Source organism: Micrasema longulum, unplaced genomic scaffold, assembly GCF_059751315.1.
Source record: "Micrasema longulum isolate JH-2025_06_02 unplaced genomic scaffold, ASM5975131v1 h1tg000133l, whole genome shotgun sequence".
Lineage (NCBI taxonomy): Eukaryota > Metazoa > Arthropoda > Insecta > Trichoptera > Brachycentridae > Micrasema > Micrasema longulum.
The window spans coordinates 1630084-1657685 of NW_028277339.1; the positions used below are offsets into that span (position 1 = coordinate 1630084).

The window sequence follows — 27602 nt, forward strand, 5'->3', positions numbered from 1 at the left end:
GTTGGTATGAGGGAGAAAATATTTATGCAGATAATTAATTAGCTGTGTCGTTTATATTAAATTAAATGTATTTGTAAATCGTTGAACAGAGTAGGTTCAATTAAATTTTTAGGCATTTATGTAGATGGGAATTTAAGGTGGATTCATCAAATCGAACAAGTTAAAAGTAAATTGAAAAAACAAATTGACTTTTTTAAAACCATAAGAAATATTATTAGCCAAAAAGAACTTGTAAAAATATATCACGCAATAAGTCAATCAGTTTTGGATTATGAAATTATAGGATGGGGATGTGCAAATGACACATTGATCAAACAAATAATATTAGCAAAAAAAGCTTTAAGGAAAATTATCTTAATAGTCCTAATCAGAACTAGCTCCCTCGGTATATTCGTAAATTTTAATGTAAAATCTGTAAAACAACTTTTTTGCATTACAACCATTTTTGCGACGCGTGTGTACACCCGTTTTTGCGACTGAACCGTCGTCAATTAGATATTTTTGTCCATGCTACGAGTAGTATGAATAAACGGATCGTCAACAAAGACTCCCGTTTTTCACCGGCCCGTTTTCGAATATAGAAGTCTCGGCACTTGCTATGGAAGAATTATTGCAGGAAAATATATGCTTAATCATAGCGAAAAGATGAATATTACAAAGCGTGTAAAGTGCCAACTCAAACCTGCCAATGACAAGTCACAAGACTTGTAAATGCCTAGACTTCTAAATTCCCTTCCATAAATCGTTCTCTATCTCTGTTGATTTATTTTATTACTTAAAATATATTTTAACATATTACAGCAAAGATGAAGACTATTTAAGAGAAGGTAATATAGAAGTCTAGGCATCTACAGGGCTTATGACCTGTCAATGGCTGGTTTAAGTGGCCACTTTACACACGGTGTAACATTCACCATTCTGCTCATATTGAAACATCTGTATTCCTTCAATTCTCTCATCTATTGATGTTTGTGAAGTCAAACAGCTGAAACCTTTATTTACGTTAACCTCTAAATGTTCTTCATGTCTGTTGTAATATGTTAATATAAACAGCTCCCCAGGAAGTTGAATCCAGTCCTTGTTTTTAAAAATTTGGACAAACTCCAAATATTGTTGTCAAAATATATTTGTTTATTAGGTGGTTACCACTGAAATATTTCACTGTCTCTGGACTAGCACCTGAAGCGTAAGCCTGATCACCTTACCCTCGTATGACGTATAATCAAGATATATTTCAGGGTTTGATGATAATGATGGATTTCTATTTATATTTATATCTTGATTTATCAACGTTTGAACGGCTTTCAAATATACAAGTAGGTTGTTTATTTAAATTCGGAAACCTGGTTCTAAAGATCTAATCAAAATGTTCCACAAACAAAACATCAATTAATTGGGGAAATAACATTTGACATGGCCTGTCAACAGCTGTAGCTGTATTAAAAAACAACTAAATATTGAAGACACGAACGAAGAGAGGTATAATTTTCATGGCAGATTTCGTATTTCGCAAATTGAATTTGATACATAACCCAATTAAAATTTCGCCCCTCGACTGAATTATTTTGTGTCCTAAAACCAAACATTTGGCTCGGAATATTGGAAGTTTGTCGCTGATTAGTTTAGTATACCGAAATTAGCGCGAGTTTCCACGGAAATTCAATTATCATAACAATATGCATATATTTGTATAACCTTACCTTCTACGTATTTAACAGAGAGCAAATATCGCAAAACGTAGCAATTTACTTACTCATATCAATTTACCTAAAATACCAGTTTCAATTTTTTTCTTAGTTAGTATATTTACAATACAGGGGCGTGCGGTAAGGTTTTTGATTAGGGAAGCAGTCACTTGGTTCTAAGAACATAGGTAAAATATGTACCTTCTACTAACACAGTCATTCGAATTAAGTGCTTTAAAATACACTAAAGGCGATGTTTTTTTTCATAATTTCAGCATTTAAGAGTTATATATTTTAAATTTTAATATCATCATGTCAACTGATTTAAGTTAAATTTGTTTTCAAAAGTCACAATTTACGAAAAATAAACATGTATTGGTTTGTTTGAATTGCTTCCACAAAGCTACTAAAGATCTTAATTTGCGCATGCGCGGAGTTCAGTGAATTACGTACTGGGCGACCGTCTCATAGGAATCAGCAAACTTACGCAGTTTCTTATTTCAAAATTAGGCGGGCAGTAAATCATACTTCAGTCCACGCATAACTGCGCGGGCGAAATGTGTGTGAGCTTGTCAATTTTTTTTAGAAGTTATTAATAAAAAAACATCGAACCCATCTCAGATCGCTACGATTAACAATAAATCAATTAAAGTGTTTTTTTAGTTAATTAAATGATTAGTTAACTTATAGCTGATTTTACCAGATGAAAAAAAATTATACTGATTGTTTAGAAGACAATTTGTAGACAGACCGCGCATGCTACAATAGCATTTTACAAAAATATATTCATTTTCGTAACCTCGATTAAAGTTGGAAAGTTGGATGCTAAACTATAAACATTGAATTTATTTATTTTTAAATACATTTTATAATTACTTTTTATTTTTTATTTTATAAACTGTATAAAGTACTTAAAATTTAAGTAATTTGAGTAATTTGAATTTTAATAATGAGCCCTCATCACGAGGGAAACCTGTTCTGAGATCTGTTCAAATATTTATTTTATTTCTTCTATTTTTTTTTTTTTTTGCCGGATTTTGATTTCCCTTTTGAAATATTGTTTGTTATCAGTTAAAACTAGAACCCTGACAATGACACTGTAAATTGAATCAGCACTTAACTTAAATAAGCTTTTCTAAAACCTATATTGAAGTTATGCAGTGCAGGTGATTAAACACCGATATACATGTGAATGTAATGCTTTATATCACAAAAGAAGTCGCATCCTCGGGGGACCACTGGTAAAACCTGAGGATATTATAGCCCTCACCCCCTACCTAATGGCCCGATACTTTAAGGACCTGGGGTTTGAAGGGTGCGAACTTATTTACGGGGACCTATTACAATATATCTACACAGGTTGCAGTGCGTCAGGAACATACATAGCATTGATTCCCATTTTTTTGAATAAGAATAAAACATGTTAGATATGCGTAATTTTATATAGAATTTCATCTATGAAAAGGAAAGTTACCACGTTTTTTAAAGACGTATTAAAAATTATGTAGACGATTGAAAAATAACATCAAAACTAATGTACAAAAACATAAAAAAATATAATATTAAAAATAATATATTCATCAAATAATTTCTGAGCACAAAATATTTTTACATATATTTAAAATGAAACACTGTAATTTTTACCACATTAGAGTTTGATATGTTAAAACACAACTAGTTTCAGGTAGTCTGAATTACCCATCATCAGGTGTAAATATAAACTAAAATTTTCACCTGATGACGGGTATGTTAGAATACCTAAGACAAGTTGTGTTACAATATTAACTTAATTTTTTATGTGGTAGAAATTACAAAGTGCTTTATTTTAAATAAATTCAAAATGTTTATTAACAAAGTAAATGCTGAAACAATTAATAATATTTTTCATACCCAAAATCTACAGCTAATGATGCATAGGTACACTGATTTCTGCTTATTAAATATAATTATAAAGATTATTATTTAGTCTAAGAGTCAAGATATTTAGAGATGAAAATGAAAAAGAGGTGTGATTCCACTAAAACTGAAACACAAAAATGGTTATTCCGATAAGACCTCCTTATGATATAAATTGGCCACATCTGTGCCTCGGGATCAGAGTCACGACCCTCCATATCCTTTTTCATATTTTTTGCTATTTGCGATTCGCAAAATGGTTATGGGGTGGCTAAATTTAGGGTTAAGGGCTCAACCTTACTTTTTCAACACAAGATTTTAGTTTTCAGGATTCAGTTGATCTGTGTTTTAAATCAGCTAACGTTTGTCAAAGTGATAAAATAAATACCAAGTGCCCAAAGTATGGATGTAAATCTCTAAGGTTTTATTAGAGGGTTATTTTAAACCCCCTTTAAAAATGATGTATAGAGGTTTAATGTGGTACGTAATTTTAGAAATATTGCGTTCTATTAAAGTAATTTGGAAACTGTTAGTAAAAACTAAAAAAAAAAAAAACAATGAATCAGGGCCTTGTGTCTAAATGCTTATCTTTATATTCTCGTACATAGTTTTTCTGTGCGTGTGATGTCACTAATTCCTCCTAAACGGTTAAACCAATTTACGTGCGGTTTTCAGCGAAATGTAGGTATTTGCGCTGTGCGTGTTCGTAGTAAATTTTTCAATATAATCTATAAAAAAAAGTTAGAAGCACATATATTTTTTCCATCGACCTATCCGGGTTGCATTCGACAAGAATGCATATAAAAAAAAATTGGAAAGATGTTGTTTTTTTGTATTTAAAAAAAAGTTTGTTTTTGAATTTTTACAAACAACATTCGCTTTTTATGGATCCCAGTCAGATTCTTTCCTTAAATTCCATGTAATTTATTCCCATTTATTTCTTTTAACTGGATTTTGGTAATACTAAAATAAAATTAGACGACATTAAATACATTTTTGAAAATCGCAATCCGCAATAATGTTGTTAGAAGAACAGAGTTTGAAATTTGCAAAAACAATTCCGTATTTAAAAATGGATTATTTTATGTTTTGGAACTCAACCATAAAAAAGTTCAGACGTTAAAAAGAGCCAAAGTTTGGGTAGGACAATGTATGTCGGGTCCGCTAGTAATCTATAAATGTTAAACTAATTTTATTACAAGACATATTAAACGGATTGATTGTTGAATATATTGCTGATTTAAATACCTCAAAAACCTATCATAAAATAAGATTACTTTCGTTATTATCATCATTCCTTTTCCGCATCTAATGGTGCATAGGGCACTGCATCGATACACCAATCACAGTATATCTTAATATTTTTTCTTACATAAAGGTAAGGAGATCATTCTTACACTTCAGGTAACAGTCCAGGGACAACGAAATATTATATTAACATATTACAACAGAGATGAAGAACATTTAAGAGAAGGTAATATAGACGTCTAGGCATCTTCAGGGCTTGTGACCTGTTAATAGTTGGTTTAAGTGGCCACTTTACACACTGTAACATTCACCATTCTGCCTATATTCAAACATCTATATTCCTTCAATTCTTTCATCTGTTGATGTTTGTGAATTTAAAGAGCTGAAACCTTTATTTATGCGGGTCAATTAGATGAAACTCACCCACTCAGATGTTTGAATAAAGGCAGAATGGTGAATGTTACACAGTGCGTAAAGTGGCCACTTAAACCAGCCATTGACAGGTCACAAGCCCTGTAGATGCCTAGACTTCTATATTACCTTCTCTTGAATGTTCTTAATCTCTGTTGTAATATGTTAATATAAACAGCTCCCCAGGGAGTTGAATCCAGTCCTTGTCTGCAAAAATTTGGACAAACTCAAAATATTGTTGAAATATTATATTGTAAAAACACCGTAATTAATCAATGTTTCATTTCAACCATGTCGCGAATTGAACTCGAGCCCCCCTGCGTGGTAGGCAAATGCGCTGATCACCAGGTGTTTTTTTGGATCACATTAAATTCATTCTTGACGAAAGAGAAAAAAAACTCATCAGATTTAATGTCTATAAAAGATGAAGATTCTTGAAAAAAGGGTAAATTTTATTAAAATACGCTTGTGAAAAATGAAATATTCATGTATTGAAATCTGAAATTCCCTCTTTAAACAAATATTCAGAGAGACTAAAAAGTAAAGACATTTTTTATTTGTTTTTAAGTTTCACTGTTAAAAACAGTTTAATTTGAATAGAAATAATAATAGATAATAAGTAATTCAATGTTTTTTTAACTATGTAATCTATTATTATAAATTAATACGTACTAGCTTGGTAATTTTTTTGTTTACTTGTTTACCAGATCAACACTCAATAAAACTTTTTTGTTGTTAATGCTGCGTGATATTTATGGGTGGATGTTTTTGTTTTCTACTCTGTTAAATTTTATGGAATAATTCTGAAACAAATAGGATTATTTGAATTTGTTCCATTTATAAACGAATAAAAATAAAACGATGAAGTAGTTACGAATTTCAATGAGTTTTCAACCGACTTCCAGTTGATTTTTCCTTGTTTCAGATTTTCTAATTCGTTGTTCGCAATGAAAGAGATTTTTGTTTTATTTGATGGTGAAACTCGATACTTACTTTAATGTAATTGGTAGTAAATAAATGAAAAATTGTAAAACCCAAATATATAGTCCGGATTGTAACAGTCCTTTAAAAAAAAATCCCGGTCACTCTTTGTAATGAGGTCCATCAGACAAAAATAATTTAATATAATCAATTATTTTATTTATTATTTATTTATAAATTTATATTTTTTTAAATTTATTTTATTTAACACTTTTTATACATATACAGTTTATATACATATAACGGCGGGCATATTGCCTTAAGGCAATTTCTTCCTTCCTACCCAAACCGTTCAGGTTGAGAAAATTACAAGTACATGGACATATTGAATCTTACAATTTTTCCTTCCTACCCAAACCGTTCAGGTTGAGAAAATTACTAGTACATGGACATATTGAATCTTACAATTTTATACAAAAATTAAAGAAAATAAAAATACTTAAATATGGGATTGATAATGATTATGAATATCAAGCACGTGCGAATATTATATAAAAAATAACTGTTAAATTTGAAACGTAAAAAAATTAATCTATTATTATTATTATTTAACTTTTTGTACATAATATTATTTGTACATTGGCGGGCTTATTGCCAAATGGCAATTTCTTCCAACCAACCAATAAAATAAAAGTTTAATTTTTATAATTCAAGTTACAGAACATATTCAAAAGAAAAAGAAAAAAAAAGCTAAGCTAATCTAGCTTTGTGCAAACGATTTCCTTTGTTACAAATTATTAAAAAAATATGCACCTACGTTAAACCAAATCAAAATATGATAATAGCATAAGTGGTTGAATAAAATAATATAGAAATATCAATTGTGTTTATGGATTGTGCACGTACAAATTTACTATCATTTTGTATTTTAATATATAAAATAATACTCATACATCTGTATGTCCCCAACCAACAACCGTAGCCCTTAATCCAGGGGGTACTTCGTCTCCTTGTTCAGGTAATTCTATTGGCTGTATCTGGTCCCCATAACTTAGCGGCCGCTCCAACTAAAACATAATTTACAATATCACTTTTAAAACGGTAAAAAATTAAAACAATGTTAAATCTCTATTTTCAGATTTTATTAGCCAAAAAAATGCTAATATTTGTTTTAAAACCATCAAATACATGAGGTTACAAAATAACTGAAATCTTGCAAAAATAACAAACATTATAGAATATTACATTTTTAAAATTTTGTTACATATATATTTGAGCAATTTACATTTAATTATTTATACAATAGATTAATTGAGTAGCAAAAGTAGACATATGTGAGTCATCTAAACTGTCTAACTACAAATAGCTTCTCCAGTAAATAATGTATTTTTATAGATATATTTGTCATAAATATCATTAACTTTTTGGTAGGTTTCAAAAATAAAAGTTAAGACATAAAATTATTTATAAATGAGATAAATGTATATACAGTATTATTACTAAAGCACACATACGAATATGTCCATATGTGCCCTAAATTCAGATTGACAAATAAATAATAAATGTACACAAATTAATAATAAATACACCACAAATATCTAAATCGTATGTCATTACCATTTGAAATCAATTTATCTCTCTATTTACAAACATCCTTTTAAAATAAATAAATCAGTTAAAAAATATTTAAAAAAAACATATTTATTACAAAACTGCCTTTTTTCCCGTTTTCGGAGGGTAAATATATTTTTATAATACTTATTGTCTATTTTTTCATCAAATCTGATTAAAGCGTTATGAAAAATTTCTAAAACGTATGTATCTTATTTATTATTTAAAGGTCGTCGGTTTGTATAACTCATATAACTCATTTAAACAAATATCTGCCTTAAAATAGGTAATCGTATTACGGGAAGGTTGAGAACAGGATGCCTCGCTCTACCGAGAATTAAAACTACCACGGCCAAACATCATTATACTTACATAGGACGGAAGCTTTTCAATAATTTACCACAAAATCTACGCCAAGAAATAAATTACGGAAAATTTAAGGATAAATTAAAGAAAAGCTTCTTGACATAATTAACATTAACTGTATTTAAAAAAAAGAGATGTATGTTTAATATGTGCCCGTGTTTACAAATTAAGTGTTTTTATTTAGTATTTTTTAGTGTTTTTCTCAATTTTTCTCAATTTTCTCAATTTTTTAAATTTTTAAATTTTTTATTTATTTTATTATTTTGTTTTGCATTTTATGTTTTATTTTTATGTTATTTTGTAAACTTGCCAAACACAAGAGCTAGACTCTTTTTTGGCAAGTTCAACCTTAAGTGTTCCATTTTTCTACTGAATGTATTGTTTATTTATGCTAATGAAGGTTTTTATTTAAAAAAAAAAAAAAAAAATATCCATTCCGTGCCTAATGGTGCATAAAGCACTGCATTGGTTCACCAATCGCAGCGTATCTTGATCATTTTTGTAACATGAAGGTAAGGCAATCAGTCTTACGCTGCAGGTACCAGTCCAGGGACTATGAAATATTCTAGTGTGAAAACGCCCTTTGAAATAAATATTTCATATAAACCATCTTCGTCTTTGTAAAAATATCTGACGGTAATAAGAGGAAAATAATTTATCATTGTTTGTTATGTTGCCAACAGTTAGTGCATTTTTTCTCTTCTCGTCTCTCTCTCGTGTCAGGCACGCCAACTGCGCGGTAGGAATCTAGCAAAAAAATGTACCGCAAATTTTACGTGGCGTTTTTCTGCTTTGACGGATACGTTCACAGTGCGAAATGACCCGGGCCGACAAGGTTTTGTTTGCCCAGAAATGGTGTTCGCAGTGTATTTTTATTTGCTTTGGTGGAGTGGAATTCTCCGCAATTTCTAGTGTGAAAACTTTGTTGGACGCACCGCGCATGCATTCTTTCTTGGGTAGTAAATGAGTATGATCTTTCAAGATTAGGAGTGAAAAGTTCTTTCGGGTAAATCCGGAGGAGCCGAGATTAGGCGAGCGAGCACTTGAGTTAGTAACCGTCAAATGGAAACTATACCCGATGAGTTTAAAAAATATATTTATAAAGATTTCAATCCAAACTATTTGTATCGTTATTTAGTTTTCAATGAGAACCGAATATTTTAATCGAATATGTATTTATTTACTTATAAACGCCCTTAGGGCGTTTACATCATGTTTGATATAAATATCATGTAAGCGAATACAAATGACTATACAAAATCCTCAATTATCCTTTTTTTCAGGACTCTATTTTGATTTTGATCACGAGCGGTGAGGTATAAAATAAATATAAATCATCACAGAATTGTTTTGCAAGCCGCTGCATGCGAGTTATTTGTGAATTTAATGCATAATGAGGAACTTCAGTCGTACAGGAAATTGGAAACGATTAATGTTTTCTTGCGCGCAGTAAAAATTGGAGCGTCAAATTGTAAGGCAAAGTTTCTTGAAAATGTACGAAATATTTTTTTTTTACTACTTTTTTGAACAACGTTACCAGCTCATATGAATCAACCAATGATAAGAGAGTTATGTTAGATTTACGGTATACTCACCGTCACTGCACCAATGGACAGAACTGATCGAGAATAAACGAAAGAGAATCTCTGACGTCACACGCGGAGTTATTTCAGAAATACAAAACTCGAAAATTTGAAAATTAAATAATAAAATAATTTTATAAAATAAAATCAATTAAAAACACCACTGAACTACTTCATTAGTATTACGATGAAGAATGGGAAATAAACAATTGATCTATGTGGAATACGAAAATTTATGAAACTTAACATTTTAGAGCAACCAATTTTATTTACAAATGAAGAAGACTGCCGTTCTAAGCATAAGAAACTGAGACCAACATACAAAAACTTTTGAGGAAATTGAGGTTTTATGCATTCGGTATATTTTTACTGTATATTTATCACAACAATTTTTTTTTCTTTATTGAGATGTATTTATTGGAGTAAGTTTTTTATCAGATGGCATTAAAAACACATAACTTTTGCTAAATACTGCCTTTTTGCTTGGAATTGCAGAATAGGTTATTTGTTGTTCTACTTAATAGTTATTCTTACTAAAAATCGAACCGAAAAACGTTTTATTTTGAAATCCATAGTTAATTACGTTTTTAAAATTATATTTGGTGAATTTACCTTAATCAAAGCTATGTCATTATCATACGCAGAAGTGAAATTTTCATGAATAATAAGCTTGGCCGCCAGATGCTGAGTTCCCCCCTCACGATGGTAGCTAGAACCCGCCCTGATGCTGAGAAAGGGTAGAAGAATATTGCTGCTTGAGCCGAAGCAATGACCAGCAGTCAAAATCCACGTGGAGTTAATGATGCTTCCGCCGCATAGGTGGTTTCCGAAATATTGCACTGACACCTAAAATAAGACAGTTTTTTTTAATACGTGCGTTTGTGTTAGTATGATATATAAAAATATACGGGATTTCTTCGGTTGACAGATGAAACTTATTAAATACAGATTCATGATAGAGTGACACTATTAAAATTACGCATCCCATTTAAATGAATTTAAATGCAAATTTGACGAATCAAAAGATATTAATATTTTACACATAGAAAGGTCAAAAATTTGAAGGATGAGAAATTATAGAATTAAAAATAATAGCAATAGAATTATTATTTAAGATTTTCATCTAGCTAATATCAAACTCGTATATGACATATATATTTATATGTGTGTGTTTTATTTGTTATATATTTGAAATGTTATTCCACAAAGCAAATGCTAAAGCAATACTTAATATACCCAAGATTCTAAATTTTAAGAGGCGTAATCTGCCGGTCGAAAAGTAATTATATTTTAGTTACATGAAACTTTTTATTCTATATATTAAATTATTAGACCTTACAAAATTACTATTTTTATATTATATTTATTAAAGTTATTTTTTTAACGGCGCAATTTAGAAAAAACGGCGTTTTAAAATGGCAAAATCGGCTGATTTCTTTACTTATTTATTCAAAAAATTATTCATTTATTCAAAGTTGCTTTGAGTATCTAACTAAAGTTATTTACTCTATTCTAAGCGTACCTCATCTCTCAAAATATATATAAAAGAGTAATTCGATACATAAAAAAAAAGTAGTAAGGGATAGTGAAAAACCTAGTAAAATACATAGTAAAAAGAAAATACATAGTATAAAACGTAAAAGACACAGTAAAAAGTAAAAAACAAAAAAAAAACAGAGGAAAAGATAAAATAAATAAAAAAATGTATAAATATAGTAAAAAGTAATGAGGATATTTAAAAATTCAATAAATAAAAAATTAAAAATATATTACACTTCTTTGGTATATAAATTTGTATAAACTACTTTAATTTTTTTAATTACACTTCAACCGGTTTCAAGGTTACTACCTCATTGTCAGGAATTCAACTAACTTATGATTACACGCGTTGCTATTTATATAATAAAATATTGTACGAAAGAGACAGAAAATTGAAAGAAAGAGAGAGAAAGAAGATAAAATAAATCAAAACGGGAATAGTTTTAAAAGAGGACTCGAAGTTAAATATAATTGATTATTTATTATTTGAAGTTTTAGATCAATAGCTTTACTAATTTCTAATCATTCTAAATTATCTAAACGAAAACCATTTTTATTGACATGCAAAATTTCTACACCCGTTTCGTGATTAAATTCATGGTTTTCGGATATAAGATGATTTGCGAATTTTGAAAAATTATTATTACTCAGACATTTTATGTGTTCTTTGATTCTAACTTTAAATTTACGTGAAGTTTTTTCAATATAAAAATTTGGGCACTTTAAAATATTTAATTTAAAAATTCCCGAATTATCTAATTTATTATCCTTATCTTTACAATTTGTTGTAACCTCGAAACCGGTCGAAGTGTAATTAAAAAAAATAAAGTGGTTTATCCAAATTTATAAACAAATAAGTGTAAAATGTCATACCACAAAGTGAAAAATGTTTTTGATAACAAAAATATATTATAACAATTCAAATAAAAATATGTGTTGGCCATCTAACAGCCACCATCAACCTCTTATCAGACTACACTCTTAATAACAATCTAACAAATACTTAATTGTTTTGGTATTGTAGTCTTTTTGAAATGTTTTTGATTCTTATTCGAGTATGAAATTGAATAATTCATACGTTTTCACATATTATAACACGGCTCCTAACACGTTAGATCTATGAATAAAATATAAACAGCAGTTTTCTTTGGTTGGGTTTTTTCTTTGGGTAAATGTAAATAAACCTTGAACGTAATATACTTCCCCCTATGTGCTCAATACTCTTTCCATATTGAGGAATCCTTTTCCATTCAATTATTTGTACAACATCCTTTTAGTAATAAAAAGATTTCAATTCAGTATGTCTCCTATATTTTTGTAAGGGAACACGACTTAGGAATGCAAATTTACTTATTTGAAGAGGTTTTCCAACAGAAAGAGTCCAACACGTAAATACTTTATTTAAAATCTAAAAATGTGCCCAAGTATTAACAGTATTTTAAAATACATCAATTCGACATAATACTATATATCTTTTTTGTTCAAATTAAGTTTAATTTTCTTGCATTGGTTTTCAACATTAAATAGATCGAACCGGGTTGTGGTACCGTGGTAGTATTGTGGATTCACCGGTCAAAGGTGCGAGGTTCAAATCCCAATCTACCAGAATTCGATTTCCGTTTATCACCTACAAGTAGTTATTAATGACTTTTAGGAAATGTTCTGATAACTTAAATATTTAAGTTGATAACAAAAACTCATATATATGTATTGAAATAAAAATTCATATACAATACCGTTTCCTTGGATACCGTCGAAAATCTGAATAAAAATAAATTGGAGTTTTTAGTGTTGCGATTCGGTATGCCATGTTAAATAATTAAATTAAAACAAAAAAAAGCAATCATCATCATAGTCCACATCTCATGGTGCATAGAACACTGCATTGATGCACTTGGTGCAGCGTATATCGATCACCTGTTAAATAAAGGAAAGTTGATCAGCCTTACGCTTCAGGTGTCAGTCCAGGATTATGAAATATTACGGTGTAGAATCACCTTTCTAAACAGTATTTTATGTCGACCTTCTCAGGAATCAATTCTAGAGCCTCAAGAATGGTAGACGAACGAGTCGACCACTGCATACGACGGATTCCATTCGATTTCATTTTTCAGGATTTTTACTTGAGAGTAGCCATCGCGTCGATAGCACTCGTTCAGAATTTTGATTCTATTTCACACACAGAACTGTAAACGTTTTATCTACATTAAATCATTTACTTTGTTGTCGAACATTTCAACTTATAAATGTTGCTACATATATGTACATGTACAGATCTAGGTATTCTTAGCTGTATTCTTTATCCACCCGGATATAGAGGGTAACAAATAAAACAAAGGTGGAGGTAATTGATTTGTTTAATAGGTACTCGCACATACATAATATGTAGGTGCTTGCTTTAGATACATGGGTAGCATTAAGTTGAGTTTCAGTTAAATATATCGACTTTAGTTGGCGGGGCTATTGTGCTCTTTATAAAGATTTCGGGAACCTGCTAAATAATTCACCCTTCCAAGAAAAAACCTTTGTGTGTAAATCTCGGCAGTTGATAAATTTAAATCCTGGCAATTTAGATAAGGGATACGCGTAAGCGTAACGCTCTTGAAGAATGCTTCGCAATCCGGAAACCTTTTCCATTTGATCGTAAGATATTTTAAAATTGACAGGCAAAAATTGCCAATGATATAAATACATCGATCATGATTGAAGTGTTGAGAATGATTAATTTTCAGTGTTTTATCTTATTTTAATTTAATGTACAAAAATAACATGTTAAAGACACAATTTTCGTTTGAAAAACCACTTACATATTTTTTAAAAGTTAACACGGAGAAATAATAGCTAAATACTCGTATTTAGCTGAAAGTTAAAATGTAAAGAAAAATGGTATCATAAAAAAAGTACAATTTATAAATATTTTAAGCATTAACTTTTTGTTCAAACATTTTACTTAATGTTATTAAATATTTGTACATGTATAACCACTTACCGACTTTTTTTATGTTTATAGAAGGTCTATAGTGTATAGTAGGTTGGTGTATAGTAGGTTTTACACGTTGGTTTAATTGGTGTTCTGACGATGAGACGAGTACGTCTCGAAACCAGTAGACATAGAAAAGTCGGTAAGTGGTTATATACAAATATTGTTTAGCATTTAGAGGTAAAACTGATTAAATTAAAAAATAACTATCGTCTTTTTTTACAAAAAAATCTATCGTGCTTGCCGGTGTGTATAGAAACGTATTGTATTTTTATTATAAACTATATGCTGAATCAATAGCCTCATATTATTATCTATACTAATTCAGCTTTGGCATTTAATTGGTAGTTCATTGGTGCTTTTGCCGTAAAAAGCCTGTGGACAGCGGTCTTCAGAGTGAAGTTTTTCTCATGTAAAAAAATATTTAAATTGAAAAGAAACGGTAATCAATCATTGAAACAATAGCCGGCATGTATAGTGGGTGACAGAGAATCTTCAGGTTTGGTTTTTGTAACGTACGGCTGGTTGTTGTCGTAATGTGGCGATGAGCGATTGACCAGCTTTTGTTGTTTTACTGCGACCTCCACCATCATTGCTTGCAATTATTGATAATATATGTCTGCAGTTATAGTTGAGCCAGGTTTTTCAATTCAATTAAATTTAATTCATTTATTTTATATATAACAAATACATTACAAATATATATTCAATACGTATATATTATAAAAAAAGTAAAAAAATACACGAAAGAGACTCATGTCAAAGTAGTAGGAGAATCCTGCTCCGGAAAATCCCTTCGGATACATGGAACAGATCAACATCCAGAGCGATGTTGTTCAGCATAGCGGTAGCCCTTCCAATAGGCATAACCATAGGCAGGTTGGTCCTGAATATCGGAATATGAAACAATCTATGCTGACGCTGTCTTAGGTAATTATCAGGAACATACAAACCAATGCTCATCATAATCTCAGAATTATCGATCATACCGCGCAACAATCGATAAAAATGTGTGGTCAAATACACATTCCTTCTAGTCTCTAAAATGTTGTAGCCGAGCATACCCTGGAGAAACTCGGTCGGGTAGAGCCAAGGATAATACACTCTCTCATGTAGAGATATCTCAGAAACTTCTTTTGGATTTTCTCTATCATAAGAGAGTACTTCAGTTCATGTGGCCCCCAAATCATCGAGCCACTCTCGAGTCTACTTCGCACCAAGGAGTAAAGAGTTCTCAGTACGCGGGTATTTTCGAAAACCCTGGCAGCACGCAGAACAAATCCTAACATCTTCAATGCATTACCACTGATTGTCTCTATGTGTTCATGAAATGTCAATATTTTTAAAGCTGTAGTCGATAACGCTGACGCAGGTCCACCATACAAGCTTCTTTAGAGTAATCCTTTATTTTAGACAGTTTTTGGTTGGATCCCCTTAATCCGACCGCTGCACCGCAATAAACGCTCATTGTTGTCGTACAAGATCCATTTATCATCACAAGTAACTATCCGACTCAGACTTATTTTGTTATTATTATTGTGCCGGGTCAGCAAATCAAAGCAGACATCGATGCAAGCTTGCCGTTGGCCAACGACGTATATAACGGAGTGTGGGTTTAGGGGGCTCAAACCCCAATCCGTCGATAAATAGTTTACATTAGATATAATGAATTTTGAAAATCCCATAGGCACTTACGATAAATTGTTGACATTTACATACCTCAATTATACGATACTAGCATTAAACAGTGGGCGACAGCCGGATGAAAGCTAATACTGGAAGATACTGGAGAAATCGTACAAAACATGGACCAATTATTTGTGTAAAGCGACAACACCTGGGCCCCAATTACAATGGCAAGTTAACATTTATCTTCAATTTTACCTACAGAGTAAAATTAAGTTTTCTGTTTGAAAAACAGAACATGCATACATTTTTTTCTTCTCAACATATTCAATTACAGGTTGCCGACGAAGATACTTAAAATGTTTATGCAAATATACTCATTTTTATACACAAATATCGTTTTTTTTTTTATAGACAGTCAAAGATAACTTTGTTGACTTCCCATTGTAATCGGGGCCTCAGGGTGCTTTTTTCAATGCTCTCGCGGTCATAGAAAACGCTTTTATCAAGTTCATAAATACGCACTTTAAAAGTGTTTTCTATGGCCGAGAGAGCGTTTAGAATAGTAGCGCTTAAAAAAAAAATATTTACTAGCAAGCAACAGTCGATGTACCAAGTCAAGTTCACGTCCCGTAATTCTGACATGAACTGCCGACAAACAGTCAGCAGCGGACGTCGAGAACCCGATGCTTTGTAACACGATGCTTTGTAAAGCAGGCAAGCATAGCTAGCGACTTTAGGGGACACCCGCAGTATATGGCTCAGCCAACCGTATTGCCTTCGCTTGATGACAGTTGTCACCGGAGTTTGTTGCGTCCGTACTCTTTTTTCTTAATTGCTTACAAATTCAAACAAAGATGGGCCAAAATATATCGATGGCAACACTAGGTTCCTATCTCTCTAGAACCCCCCCTCCTCCCCACCGCGTGGAAGCAATAAATACGCCCGTGCCGCTGGCGTCCTTTTAGCTCCAAGGGTACATGCTTAACTTCTTAAGCTTCTTTACTTTGGCGACTTTATATAAATTTACAAATATTATTTTATTACTTACGTTGAAAGCTGTTGCTAGCTCAGTCGTAATTTGAGAGTCTACTTCTACTATCGCTTTCTACTCCTCATCTTCAACTTTAGTTTTCAGTCTCCCACTTAAAATTTTCGGAATGGAAGCAATCAAACCAAAAATGACGCGCAAAGTGATCGCTTGTGGTGTTTAGTTCGTACATGTAAAAACCGCCATTTAATGGCATGTCACCTACTATTCGTAAAACAATGGTAGGTAACAAAAACCAGAATAACGATATTTCAACATTTGTTTTCACTCTCTTACTATGCACATCACTAAAGGTGTCATTTTTTATATTGACACGCCGTTTTTTGGTGCGAATCGAGTTATAAAGTCCCACAAAATTTCATCTGCTCGTCCCTCCAACCGGAGTTGAATTATACAGTAGCCGCGTGGCAACATGACGAATATTTCATTCTACTTTAACCAACATAGCACAATTCAACTTCGTAATTAAACGGCATTCATTTACGTTTTTTGAATTCCGCTTTTCAATTTCATGGAATAAATTATATGAATCGAGAAATAATAATCGTCGACATGAAATATTTAAATTCTTAGGGCCACAAAAAATTTAATTAAAAAAAGTTTAACGTTATTTTTGCTATTTCATAAAAATTTAAATAATAAGTTTTTTTTTTCCTTCTGTTTTTCATGCAACCTACACATTTTGGCAAAAACACCACAAGTATTTAACCAAATATTTTTTTTTTATGCAACTGGCTCTCTGTGTTTTGTTTCAAGTTGGACCTAGCAATAGTGAATCCTAATTCAGAATCGATCTGGGCCCCAATTACAAACGCTATGTTTGTCGGTACATATCGAGACTGTATAAAGTAAAATCGATATTAACGTTCGAAAATGTGTATATTTATTTTAAAAATTTACGTATCTTCACCGGCAACCTGTAATTGGACCTGTTAAAAAAATGTACAAATATGTTTCATACAGATAATTTTATTTTCCTTTATAGTTAAAATCGAAGATACATGTTAAATTCCTATTGTAATACAGGCCCGGGTGCAAAATAAATTAAACGAATTCTCGAAATAAATATTTCACCACGATTAATTTAAATAGACTTGTTATGTTTCCAAAAGTAGTTGGAAAGTTAAGTATACCGTCTTGGTTTGTACCGAAGAAGATAGCGTTTGTAATTGCAGCCCTGGAAACAAATACTTTACATATATATCATTAAATATAATTACAAACGCTATCTTTATCGAATTTTTGAAAAAGATCAAAAGTTATTTTGTTTAATTTGAAAAATTACAAAGTTAGTTATTCCAATATTAATATTATTATAAATATAAACATTATATGGGGTACTTTACCGTATGTGGATGTTGTTCAATCTCTGTGTCTTGTCCTCCTATGATACGAGGATTATCTTTTTCCTTGGGATTTGGTTTGCATTCTGTAATAAAATCAATTAATTAATGTCTCTTCCGACTCTTTTCGCATTATAACATAATAAATTAAAATACATTTATTTTTTATAATTATTTAAAAAAAAAAAATTATAAATTACAATAGAAAAAAAACAGAACTGTATTCTTCATCCACCCGGACACATGATTAATAATGAAAATTACTAACGTAATATCTTAGTGGTAATATGTGAGTTCTAGTCTATGTCCGGGCGGATAATAGATCATATTTATTTCTATGTGTAGTAGTACCATATTCCTGGACGAGTGTTTTTAACTCGATGGCTACTCTTAGATAAGTATCCTGAGTAAACAATCTAAGTAAAACTGATCGCCTTACCTTCATGTAAGATTGATTTAGATAGGCCGCACTCGGTGTACCAATGTCCTATGCACCATCAGGTGTAGATATGTATATATGATGATGATGATGAATATTTTTGTTGATTCATTTTTATGAGGATAAACGATTACGTTGAAAAACAGAGTCAGTCAACATGTGTCATAAATAATTAGCCACGAAAGCAATATGTGAAAAGTATTTATTTTGACACAGGAAAACGTTTTAGAAACAAGTAAGAACTTTTTACAAGTTTGCCTTTTTCTAACGAGACTGAAGCAGGTTATTTACTCAATATCAGGAAATGTTGTTTCCTGTGTCCGATTGTCGACTATGCTGTAATAATATTGTGTCCAATCGGTTGACTTTAACATTCACGTTACGAGCTGTTGTGACGTCATTGACTACTTCTGACTCATTTCATTTTCTGAGTAGTAAATAAAAACGTAATATAAAATACAACGGAAAATAAGTGTGAGTTGTGAAATTTTAAAAATCAACTTGAATTAACACCGGTTGGTATACTTTGTGGTTTAAAGCCTTTGTCCAAAATACAGTAAAATAATATTTAGGGTCCTAAGGGTAAGTTAGACAGAAAAAAATACAGTTAAAAAGTAAAATTTAAAGTATTATTACTACGTTTTAGTAAAAATAAGCAAAGCGGGTGATGTTTATTGGGATATTAACTATATTTATGTCAGGATTGGGGGCTAATTTTATTTCATGATAAATATCTATCGGGGTAATCTGAATATCGTCGTGGTATTCCGGCTAATCCGTAAATTTATTTATAAGATTAAATCTTTTTTACTAAGTTTTATGGTCATTTTTTGAAAAATAAATTTGAAATGAGATTTAAAAGTAATTTGATTTAATTAAATTAAATGATTAAATTTTAAAATATTTACATATTGCCCGTCACTTTCATTTTAAATTGAAATAAGGGTGATGTTTATTGGGATATTAACTATATTTATGTCAGGATTGGGGGCTAATTTTGAGTAAATCATTTAATTTATAATATTTGGACGAAATTGTGATAGTAATTAAACGTAAACGTTTTTGGTGCAACTGGATTTGTTCTAACACATTTATATATTATTTTAGCGCAATAAGCTCTAACTTTAAAAAAAATAAAAAAAATATGAGAGGTTGAGTTATCGCTATGGGCTCTTCTACGTCTTCTAATTTAACATATTATGTTAATATATTTTCTAAAAACATTTTTAAAAATGCGTAATTTCAACGTAGCGTTATTTATTTTATTTTATTTAATAAGTATTAAAAACAACATTTTTTTAACATAAAAATACCAATTAAGTTTTTATAAATTAAAAAGATATAAACATCAAATGTAACAATAAATAAATAAATAAATAAGAATTTTAAGTGAGAAAAGAATAATTGTTGACATTTGCTTTTTCCATGGAGGTAATAAATAAAAATAAATAAAAATACCGAATGTACACTCCGAGCCATCCACGCACACACATGAACGCACATATAAAACATACACATACATTACATGCGGCACATATACATAGCATAAACCACTCAAGATGCACATTCAGCAACTATCCCAAATAATTGACCCCATGAAGAAATTTTCTGTACAAATGCAACGTGCCGTTAAAAATGTCTACATCAATATTGAGTCCGTTATATTGATGTTAGGAGATTTGATTCGTGATAGTCCAAATTTTCTCGTTCGAGGTAAATAATCTATACATAACAAAGACTTATTTTTCTTATTTACGATTGCAGTTTAATTAAAAGGCATGGTGAGATTCCTTTAAAAAAATGACAATACTCGCTGATTCTAGAGAAAATATTTTATCGTAGCAAATTTTCTGATCTGAGAAAAATGCAACGAATACACTTTCTTTGCCTGTCAAAAGACAACATACGAAGCCCAACTCGTAATTTATACATTTAATAATAACTAATGATAAATAATACCAAGGATAAATAGCAACACTCTGATATTGTATTACTAGGAATGCTTGGCTACAATAGTTTGGAGAAAAGAAGAAATGCATACTTGCTTATGTATTTTTTCCGATTGATCCGTGGTATTACGATCAACATAGGTATAACGGAGAGTATTTTTCTTTATGTTCCTAATGACTACCTTAGACATAGACAACTTAAGCTGTTTTATCTTCCTGCTTGCAGAACCAACCTGCCGATGGTAATGCCAGTAGGAAGAGCAATGTCTTTACTCAACCGTATCTCTTCGGATATTGACATCTTTCATATTAGTGAAAAAAAGTTCAGAGAGGATTGCATTCTTTCTCTATAATTGCTGGGTATTTTTCATTTTACCAATTTTATTTATATTTAAATTATAGTGTTCATTTTTTCGTTTTATGTATGCATTGATTTTTTTTTGTTATGTACATAAACGTTTTTAAAATAAATAAATTTAATTGAATAAATTGAATTGAATTGTAAAAAAATTAAAGATCATAAAAAAGCGATGTGTCCCAAGTGGAAACATTGGCACTAAATAGGTTAAACAAAAAAACTGTCAGTATTAATATTTAAAGCATTACTTTGTGGCCAAACATTTTACTAAATGTTATTAAATATTTGTATATAATCACTTACAGACTTTTCTATTCTTTTCTAATTCTTTTCCATACACTAACCGGTTTAATGTTTTTGTGCAACAACTATGGTGAAGGTGTATAGTGGGTTTTGCATGTTGGTTTAATTGGTGTCCTGACAAAGAGACGGGTACGTCTCGAAACCAGTAGACATAGAAAAGTCAATAAGTGGTTATATAAAAATATTTAAAAACATTTAGTAAAAGTATTGTTATTATTGAAAATAATTTTACCTTAAAAACCGGTTAACTTGCATCGGATAAACCATATTCAAAATTATGTAGCTTATTAGTATTATTTTACAGATGCTCTGATAAACACACTCATTGTTACAAGTATACCAATACATCATTAATAAAATAGCCAATGATCTGATTCTATTGTTAAGTAACAAAATAATTACACATAAAAACATTTATGTAGGAGGAATAAACGTTTTCGTTGTGATTTGTGATGTTCAAATTTGAAGCTATATATTTCACGTGGGAGGGTAAATGTACTACCAGTACTAACGCAATTTATGAAACGTTTTGTCTGACAATATAGTATATAAATCTTAGTATTAACCACTGCGATGCGGTACCTTACATTTTTTTGAATTTTGTGGTTTACTTTTGTAATCACACTTTAATTGAATACCATAAAGCTTTAGAACTATAGTACCTAATGTGACCTAATTTCCTTTATACCAAACAGTTATGTTAAAAAACAAAACTGTTCATTAACATATTTCAACAGAGATTGTTTGGACCTTTTATGAGCAGATTTTTGAAAATATTTTATTTTTCTATTTGGCCTACTAGAATATTCTGATTATGTCTTATCTAACATTTTCATGTACTTGTATTTAAGTTTTGAAACTTTAAAGATGTACTTTTGCCTTATCATAATTTTTGGACTATTGTGTTATGAATAAGAAGCAATGTGTATTGTGTTTGTAACATTATAAGAGTAGGTAAAACAGGGCGCTTTAAGAAAAATATATTTGGGTATGACTTTATATTTCTTTGAACAATGCAATTCGTATGTATAGTTCTTAAATTTTTAGATTTGCTGCGTAATATTTCTTATAAAGGAAATAGAACTTTGTTATGTTTGGAATTACGCAGTTTTGTTTTAGACGAATTTATTATTTACTATGGCGTCTTCACGCCGGCCATTCGTTAATAATAAAAACTAATTGTTCCCCTTTATAAGAGGGGAACGCGGGCAGATTGAGGCAGACTGTAGTCAGAATTAAGAGAGTGTGGAACATTTTTAGTTTGTTCAGTGGAGTGTGTACTAACGCCGTTCCCCCGCGGGGGTAGGCGGAGAGGATAGAACGCCGTATTACTTTGTCTTTGTATCCGGACCTCGCTTCTTCTATTTTTATACGCCTTTTCTTCGCAAGTTGACATCTACGTCCTGTTTTTATAGTGTTGTACTTCTAAATAAGTGGAAAATAAAGAAAATTAAAATCAAAAGTGTTTTTTACTCTTTGATTTGCGAGATTGCCATGTTCCAGTACCATTAAGACGATACAGAAATGAAGAACATTTTAGAGAAGGTAAAATAGAAGTCTAGGCATCTACAAGGCTTATGTCCTGTCATTGGCTGGTTTAAGTGGCCGCTGGTTAATTCTGCCCATATCTGATCATCTACAATCCTTCAGTTCTTTCGTCTGTTGATGTTTTTGAAGCTAAAGAGCTATTTTTTTATTTTTTTAAAATTCTTTTATTTAGGAAACATACATTACAGTTACGTAGTTTTATATTTTACACAGTTAGACTTAACTCTTATGGACCAGTGAAGTTTCCATATTATATAATAATTATATGTAAGGTTATTAATTTAAGTACAAAAAAGAGAAGGAAAATGAACATAAATAGAAGTTGTTTAAAAATTGAAAATAAAGTTAAAAAATGAAGAAAATTTATAAAAGTAATTAAAAGTCAAGACGTTATAACCTTTATTCATGCGGGTGAGATTCATCTGGTTGAATTATATTACTCACATAATCAACTTATAAATCCACCTGGTCCATAAAGAAGTACAAAAATAGAAAAATAAAAATTTTAGGCGTTGCCCAGTATGTAGGTGATATAATTCCATCAGATGAATCTCACCCGCAAAAGTAAAGGTTTCAGCTCTTTAGCTTCAAAAACATCAACAGCAAAAGAACAGAAGGATTATAGATGTTCAAATACGGGCAGAATGGTGAATGTTACAAAGTGTGTAAAGCGGCCACTTAAACCAGCCAATGACAGGTCATAAGCCCTGTAGATGTCTAGACTTCTATATTACCTTCTTTAAAATGTTCATTATCTCTGCTGAAATATGTTAATATTCACAGCTTCCTAGGGAGTTGAATCCAGTCCTTGCCAACAAAAATTTGGACAAACTCAAAATATTGTTGACAAAACTGTTCAGTTACTAAAGCTAGGGTTTCCTAGGACAGCGGTGCCCGTATTTTAACGGCCGTAGTGAACGGTGATGCGGTGGATAACCGTCGTAACGGTGACTAGAGTGTGGTTTCCTAGGAAAACGGTGTTATCAACACCATTTAACACCGTTTCCCTAGGAAACCACTCTCTAGTCGACGTTACGACGGCTGTCTACCGCATCACCGTTCACTACGGCCGTTAAAATACGGGCACCGCTGTCCTAGGAAACCCTAGCTTAAGCCAATGAGGAAGTTCAGTGCTACGGAAAATTAGAGATGAAATTAATTTTTTTTCTTAGTTTGATAGCCTATTAAAAAATTTAAAAAATAAAAAAACCACCGAGCTTCTTCAATAAAAAACAGCACTGCCATATTATATAAATAAAATATTTTACACAAATTAAACGATTTTTCTACATAAAATGTCTTTAATATGTAAAGCCTTAACTTTGTGGTCAAACATTTCAATAAATGTTGGCAAATATTTGTTTGAACTCACCGATTTTTCTATGTCTACCGGATTCACCACATACTTGTCTCTTTGTCAGGGCACTAATTATACTAACATGCTTATTCTACTATGGTGATAGGACGTGTTGATAGGATAGAAAAATTATTTTATCTTGAGGAAGGTATTCAAAATTTTTATTCACAACAATTGGAAGGTATTCCTTTATTAAATTTATTTGGTGAAAATCGGTGTAAAAGATCAAAACAATGGCCTTTGAATATACATTATAACTTATTTTTTATTAATTAAACTTTTTTACTACAATTTGGCTTTTTATTTGGAAACATCAAGAGGATATTTGAAACGGCAAATTTGTTATTGATTTTGTGATTCATCTTCCCTGACTTCGCAAACGGAACAAGTTTCAAAGGAAGTCAGCGTGATAAGCGATGAACTAAGTTAACATGGAGATTATTACATGTTTTTACTTTATAGCTATTTACAAACCTGATAAACAAGAAACTGTTAATAAAACAATTGACACTCTCACTGCGAACATTTCTGATGGGGACTGATGAAAGTCAAATGCATTGTCTTTTATATACAAAGATTGTGGAGATTAAATATGTAATTTTATCTTTTTAATTGATTAGATATTAATTTCAATCAAATATGATAAGATGAATTTGGTTTGATATAGATTAGGTTGAAATGACTTCCACAGAAACTTTTGTTTTTAAGAAAGATTAAAAAAATAATTGAATGGTTTATTTGTATCGACCAGGCGGAGAAAATTGTCACAAATATTTGAACAGAGATCTTACAACCTTTTTCAGAAAACAATAAAGATGTGTTTTAATTGATCTTTTTATACACTGTGAGTACTCTGCTTTTGTTTGAAAATCGTTTCATATTCAATTATTAAATCTGTTGATTAGGTTAGGTTTGGTCAAGAATTATTTTGACATATTGAAATATTGAGTTTATTTTTACAATACATTTTTTCGGCGTAACACCTCTAAGGTGACACACGATTAAAATTATTTTTTAAAATTTTTATTACCATCGAATTCATCTTGTTAAAATAAAAAATGTCTCATCAACAGATTATAAATACGCGTTATAAAGAATCTGTCACGTGACTCATTGTATTTATAATATAAAATAACACATTTATTTATCTACGTAAATGTATCCCACAAAGATAAACAATAATGCAATTAAAATAAGCAAGAAAATAATATATGAAAAAATCATAACGATATTTAAATAAAAAATTAAACCAAAAACAAATCATTTCAAAATTCACCAACGGTGGTTTGTTAAAATTTGCAATTAAAATAGAAATAATTTAATTCCACGTACATTAGGGTGGGTCAAAAACAGCGATTTTTTTACTATCAAATTCAAACAGGACTTAAAGCTTGCGTATTGGCATATTCATAAAGGAAAAAAAACTGGAAAAAATCCTGCATTGCACAAATTGTAGCGAAAATGGCCTAAAGTTTGAAAAAAACTACAAAATCAATTTTTTTGTTTTCAAAAAATAAAATACTAAACGTTTTTTATACTTTTAATAGCATTTCCCTCGATACTTTTTGATGCCAAGGGATACAGTTACTGATATATTAGACAAAATGTAAGCTGCTGTCCACTCCGACAATGAGAAGTTTGAAAAGTGAGACTGTTTTGTCAGTTTTGCAAGATAAAACGCTGCTTGAGTTTTTTTTTTTAAGTTTTCGTGTCATATTCAAGCTGTCTTAAGATGCTTCAAACTTATCACAGAGTTTGCAAATAAAGTTATGGTCTAGATAAAAATAGAGATAGCTGCATTAGAACCACTTTTTTATCGAGAACAATGATGCCAAAATTCGACACCAAATCTGATTTTAGGACACCGTCCTTACCTATATTATGTTTTATAAAGTATTATGTAATACACCCCAGTTGGATAGTTAGTTAGGAAAGGTGTAAGTAGAACTCGAATTCCGGTTACCTTCTCGTGGGGAGACCGTGGTCATTTCATTTAAAGAAAAGTGAAAAGCAGCAAAATGCAAACGGTAAAAACCCCAATTTTTCACTATATTTATTTCTATCACCATGGAACCTAAATGCAGTACTTAAATGATATTAAAAGTTTTAAAAAGTTCCCTGATTATTTTACACAAAAAAATATAATGATTTTTTTTGTCATTTTTTTCAAAATTTCTGCCTTTTGCGCTACATATTGTGCAATGCAGGATTTAAAAAATTATTTTCCGTTAATAAACATGTCAATGCGCGAGTTTTAAGCTCTGTTTGAATTCGACAATAAAAAAAATGCTATTTTCTACCCACGTTAGTGTACACAGACACTATTTCCAGCATGAAAACATTTTTTCTCATATGGATAGAGCGAATGTTCACTTATTCCACATTAAAAATGCGATGTTCAAAGACGCATTAAAAATATATCGTCGTAAAGAACATTTAATCTAGACTATTTATAGGTATATAAAAATATCCATAAAACATTTTTTGCCGTGCCTTAACCTTTTCCGACTAAAAATGGTATAAATTCGAAATAACTCCCCTTAAAAATAGTTTTATTATGGTTACTTTAATATTAAAATCGTCGATTCCAATGATTTTAATATATCCTCTATAAATATTAAATGTTTATTTTACCATCAAGTTCATATCCATACTGTACATGTCTAAGAACACAGAAAGATTTTATTTATTTTTACGATTATTTATTTCTAGCAGGTACATAAGTACCTCATAGAAAAAGAGTTTTTTTATAATAAAGAGCCCTTTTGATAATTGGTAATAAAAACAACATGCAAAAATGGCAAACAACTAACATGTTTAAAGATAAACAACATAAAAATGACTCTTTATTGGTAGGTGTACATATTTTCCAAATGTTTTTTAATCACCAGATTAAAGCTGCCACTAATAATTTACCCACCGTTATCATAAGATGAGAATCTATTAGAAAATTGAATAATATTAAAGGTTAATTTAATCATTTTATTAGTATCTATTTCGTTTACGTGTAAGAGTAGGCATTATGCATTCGCTTCGCATAACTCAACGTATCATGTTTTTCGTTAATTAATTTAATAATTGAATTAACTGTATGTACGAGTTACGTATTCCACACTGGGAAAACCCGTGCTGAAGGACACATTTTAAGTTTTGTGTATTTAAAAAAAAAAACAGTATTTTTACATAGATATACAATAAATATTTAAATAATATCTTTGCCTTAATAGATACACCACGGCAGTCACATTGAATCAAATGTTCAGGAAAATGCCCGATTTTCAAAACATTATAACTTTAGAACCATGTGAGATAGTTTCAACCTTTAAAAAACTTTCGATGTAAAACAATGATACTTTTAAGATTATAAAAGTACACATGAAAATACGTG

At 30.6% G+C, this 27602-nt stretch overlaps 2 protein-coding genes across 3 annotated transcripts in view; one reads left to right on the plus strand and one right to left on the minus strand.

Annotated features, from left to right (window-relative positions):
* LOC148284310 (trypsin-3-like) overlaps window positions 1-24763 on the minus strand; it is a 35077-nt gene extending 10314 nt beyond the window's left edge. Inside the window, exons 1-4 of the mRNA XM_088242315.1 lie at window positions 24689-24763; window positions 18264-18346; window positions 10334-10567; window positions 7115-7228 (exon numbers count right to left, since the gene is read on the minus strand). Coding sequence (XP_088098441.1) covers window positions 7115-7228; window positions 10334-10567; window positions 18264-18346; window positions 24689-24740 — 483 coding nt within the window. The 5' untranslated portion in view covers window positions 24741-24763. The remainder of the gene's footprint in view (window positions 1-7114; window positions 7229-10333; window positions 10568-18263; window positions 18347-24688) is intronic.
* Epac (Exchange protein directly activated by cAMP) overlaps window positions 1-27602 on the plus strand; it is a 489842-nt gene that overhangs the window by 67387 nt on the left and 394853 nt on the right. The window lies entirely within an intron of this gene.